The 2927-nt window shown below is 35.4% G+C and overlaps 1 protein-coding gene across 1 annotated transcript; it reads right to left on the bottom strand.

Moving 5' to 3' along the window:
* Positions 1–255: 255 nt before the first annotated feature.
* Positions 256–1982, bottom strand: LOC103836237 (probable pectinesterase 56). The gene is made up of 3 exons (XM_009112485.3): positions 1798–1982; positions 1159–1414; positions 256–1048 (listed from the first exon to the last, which is right to left on the bottom strand). Exons 1-3 carry the CDS (start codon positions 1897–1899, stop codon positions 354–356), a joined length of 1053 nt encoding a protein of 350 aa, XP_009110733.1. The 5' UTR covers positions 1900–1982; the 3' UTR covers positions 256–353.
* Positions 1983–2927: the final 945 nt, after the last annotated feature.

Genomic DNA, 2927 nt, shown 5'->3' with positions numbered 1-2927 from the left:
TCTCTTCTTTTTCCGTAGAAATGTTACTGGGCCAAAAATGTGGTTTTTTTGTTTTAGCGTAAACACTATTTAGTTCGGTATTTCAACTCACAAATCCGGGTTACAAATGAATGAATGATATTTGATTATCCTCTTACTCTTAGGGCCGATAGTAGATTTAAAAAATGAAAATTACAGGTTCGCTTAAGAACTAGAAATAGGATAGAAAACACAAATGATTCATTTACGTTAATAACTTTCCCGTTTATCAGAAAATATTGCAAATATATATAATGTAACCACTTTCCATTATTTATTAGATTAGATACACTGCAAATATGGTTTAATTAAGAAAATCACATAAATAAGTGTAATTAGAGTCCGTCCTCGTACGGAACGTCTCTAAATCTAAGCCACGACACTCCTATAAGGTTTTTAAGTGTGAATGTTGCAGCTTCTTTCGGATCCTTTATTGATTTATATCCCTTCCATTTGACTCTATTGGTTGTATTCGCCCCCGGACCGTAGTTTTGAAATTCTCCATAGAACAATGTTGACAAACGCCCTTTATCTTTAATGTCCCACGGTGCCCAACCCGCTGGATCAATGAGGTCGTCTATAAAAGACTTCATAACCACCACGGTTGAGTAAGGACCCCATGGACGTCCTAGAAAGGTTTTTACCGTGCCTTTGACTGGAGTGAGATCTGGAGTCGCCGTGATGTTACATTTGTAGATAGTAAACCCGGAGTTCTGGGTCTTGTAACTGCGTGATTGGGCAGTAATCATGTTGCTCTGTCCTTTCATCGGCTTTCTAGCTTCAATCTGGCATTGTTGGAAGACCGCTGCTGCTTCTCCGCAGATAAAATCTACGGTGCCAGTTATATAGCATTCTCGGTAAAATTGTCTACCCGAGTGAGCATAGAGAGTGTCTTGAAATGCTTCAACTCGGCACCGGTACACGACGGACCTATCCCCGCTTATGCGGAGGGCTACGGCCTGTCCCTTCTCCGCTCCGGCTGTGTTCTGTATGCCGATATCCTGTGCCGTAAATCCATTTCCGTCAACACCTGTAGTTGCATCACACGGCACTAATTAGTAAAAACAAATAAAACAACGGCACTAATTAGTAAAAACAAATAAAACAATACGTTCTATAAAAATAGAAAGGATATTTTACCGAGAGTTGCCGTATGGCTGGTATGGTTACCGCTGAGACTGCCGGTGAGAATTGTTAAGTCTCTGCCATCACCTACGATGGTAATATTATCTTTCCTCTTCCCGATATTGACAATCTCTTCATATACTCCTTTCTTCACATATATGACGTATCGTTTCTTGATGTTTTCCGGAGCCGATGCGACAGCCTCCGTCACGGTCGTGAACTGTCCCGTCCCATCCTTTGCTACTACGACGTCAGCTCTAACCTTCAGCGCCTGAGTATGTTATAAACAACATTAGACATTCAATAAGTTTGCCTGTCGTTCAAAGTATCACTCGGTGAGATTTTAATCCGTAGTTTGGGACTTTTCTAAGCATGGCGATTACATTTGATTTTTATCAAGTAAATGCAAAACTTTTATCAAACAATGTTTAAATAAAATTAAGAAAAACAAGAAGAAAAAAATCAACGGTAAAGTAATAGCTTTTTTAAGAGCACGCTTAAAATAAATTATTTGCGGAGTATCATTTTTTTGTCACTCAAAATATTATATTGATTATAAAAGAAACATAAATATGCTGACTTTAGTAAATACAATATGTATATCTATGCTTTTTCTTGTTCAATAAGCTTCAGATTGCTATAGAAACAAATTACCTCGGGATCGGTCATACGAACTTGGGTGACGGAAGAGCAGAGAAACCAGAAGAGAATGGAAACCATAAGAGAAGAGAAACATAAGAAATTTCCATGTATCATCGTTCTAAGAGAGAGATAGGGTTAACATTTCTCATTGGATCGGGGCTCCTTTTAAAGAGCATAATTAGAATGTTATATTACGAGTGTGTATATTTACTTCAGAGAGTAAACTTTTTGTTGTGCGTTAATTATCACGAGCTTTATTAGTAAGGAAGGTGCGGGTGTGTTATCCGCTCACTAACTTTGTTTTTTTCTATAAAACATTTAGTTAAATTCGGATAGTTATCCCCATTAACTTCGATAATGATTTCTATACTGTTAAAGTTTTGTTTCCTTTCTTAATTTCTCATTACCTATTTATCCTAAATAACTGCATTAAAAGTGTTACTCTTTCTATTGATATGTTAAATATCTACAACTACTAATTTACGATATCTGGAACTATATTTGTAACCTAAGACATAGATGTTAGCATTTGAAAAATGTTTTTTTGGGGGGTAAAAATGTTACATTTGAAAAATGTTTAATTATACGAAACAATTATCGAAATAATGCAGCCATATTTAAATGTTAACATGCACTTACTATCTTGCATGCATTTACGAGTACATGCTATTGGACTTTTTAATGACTATAACAATTCATGCATATAAAAATATAATGTGTGTGTTTTCGTATAAATAAAAGTAAAATGAAGTGTCATGAACTAACAAAAGAAGATATTTGTATCAAAAAAAGAAAGAAGATATTCTCAGCACTTTATGACTTCTTATGATCATTGAGAAAAATAAATGCTGTATATGGAGGAATAACGAAGCTCTACGCAAATAATAGTATTGGTTAGGTGGGGTTTACCAAAAAAAAATTGGTTAGGTGTGTGAGCCGATGATAAACACGAGCATTGGTGGACCCACGTGGTGATTATAGCCGTATACCAAAAACTCTGTGATTTACAAGTTGGAAAAAGAGATAAAATATGATTTTACACATCGATAGAGTTGAGTTATTGTTTTTGTTATAGAGCACCATAAAGGTTTTATTTTTTTCTACAAAAATTAGAACTTAAACGAAGTTTCTTTTAGATATGA

The sequence above is a fragment of the Brassica rapa genome, chromosome A08, assembly GCF_000309985.2.
Source record: "Brassica rapa cultivar Chiifu-401-42 chromosome A08, CAAS_Brap_v3.01, whole genome shotgun sequence".
NCBI lineage: Eukaryota > Viridiplantae > Streptophyta > Magnoliopsida > Brassicales > Brassicaceae > Brassica > Brassica rapa.
Note: the sequence above shows the minus strand (reverse complement) of the source record. Positions and strands in the feature narration are given on the sequence as shown.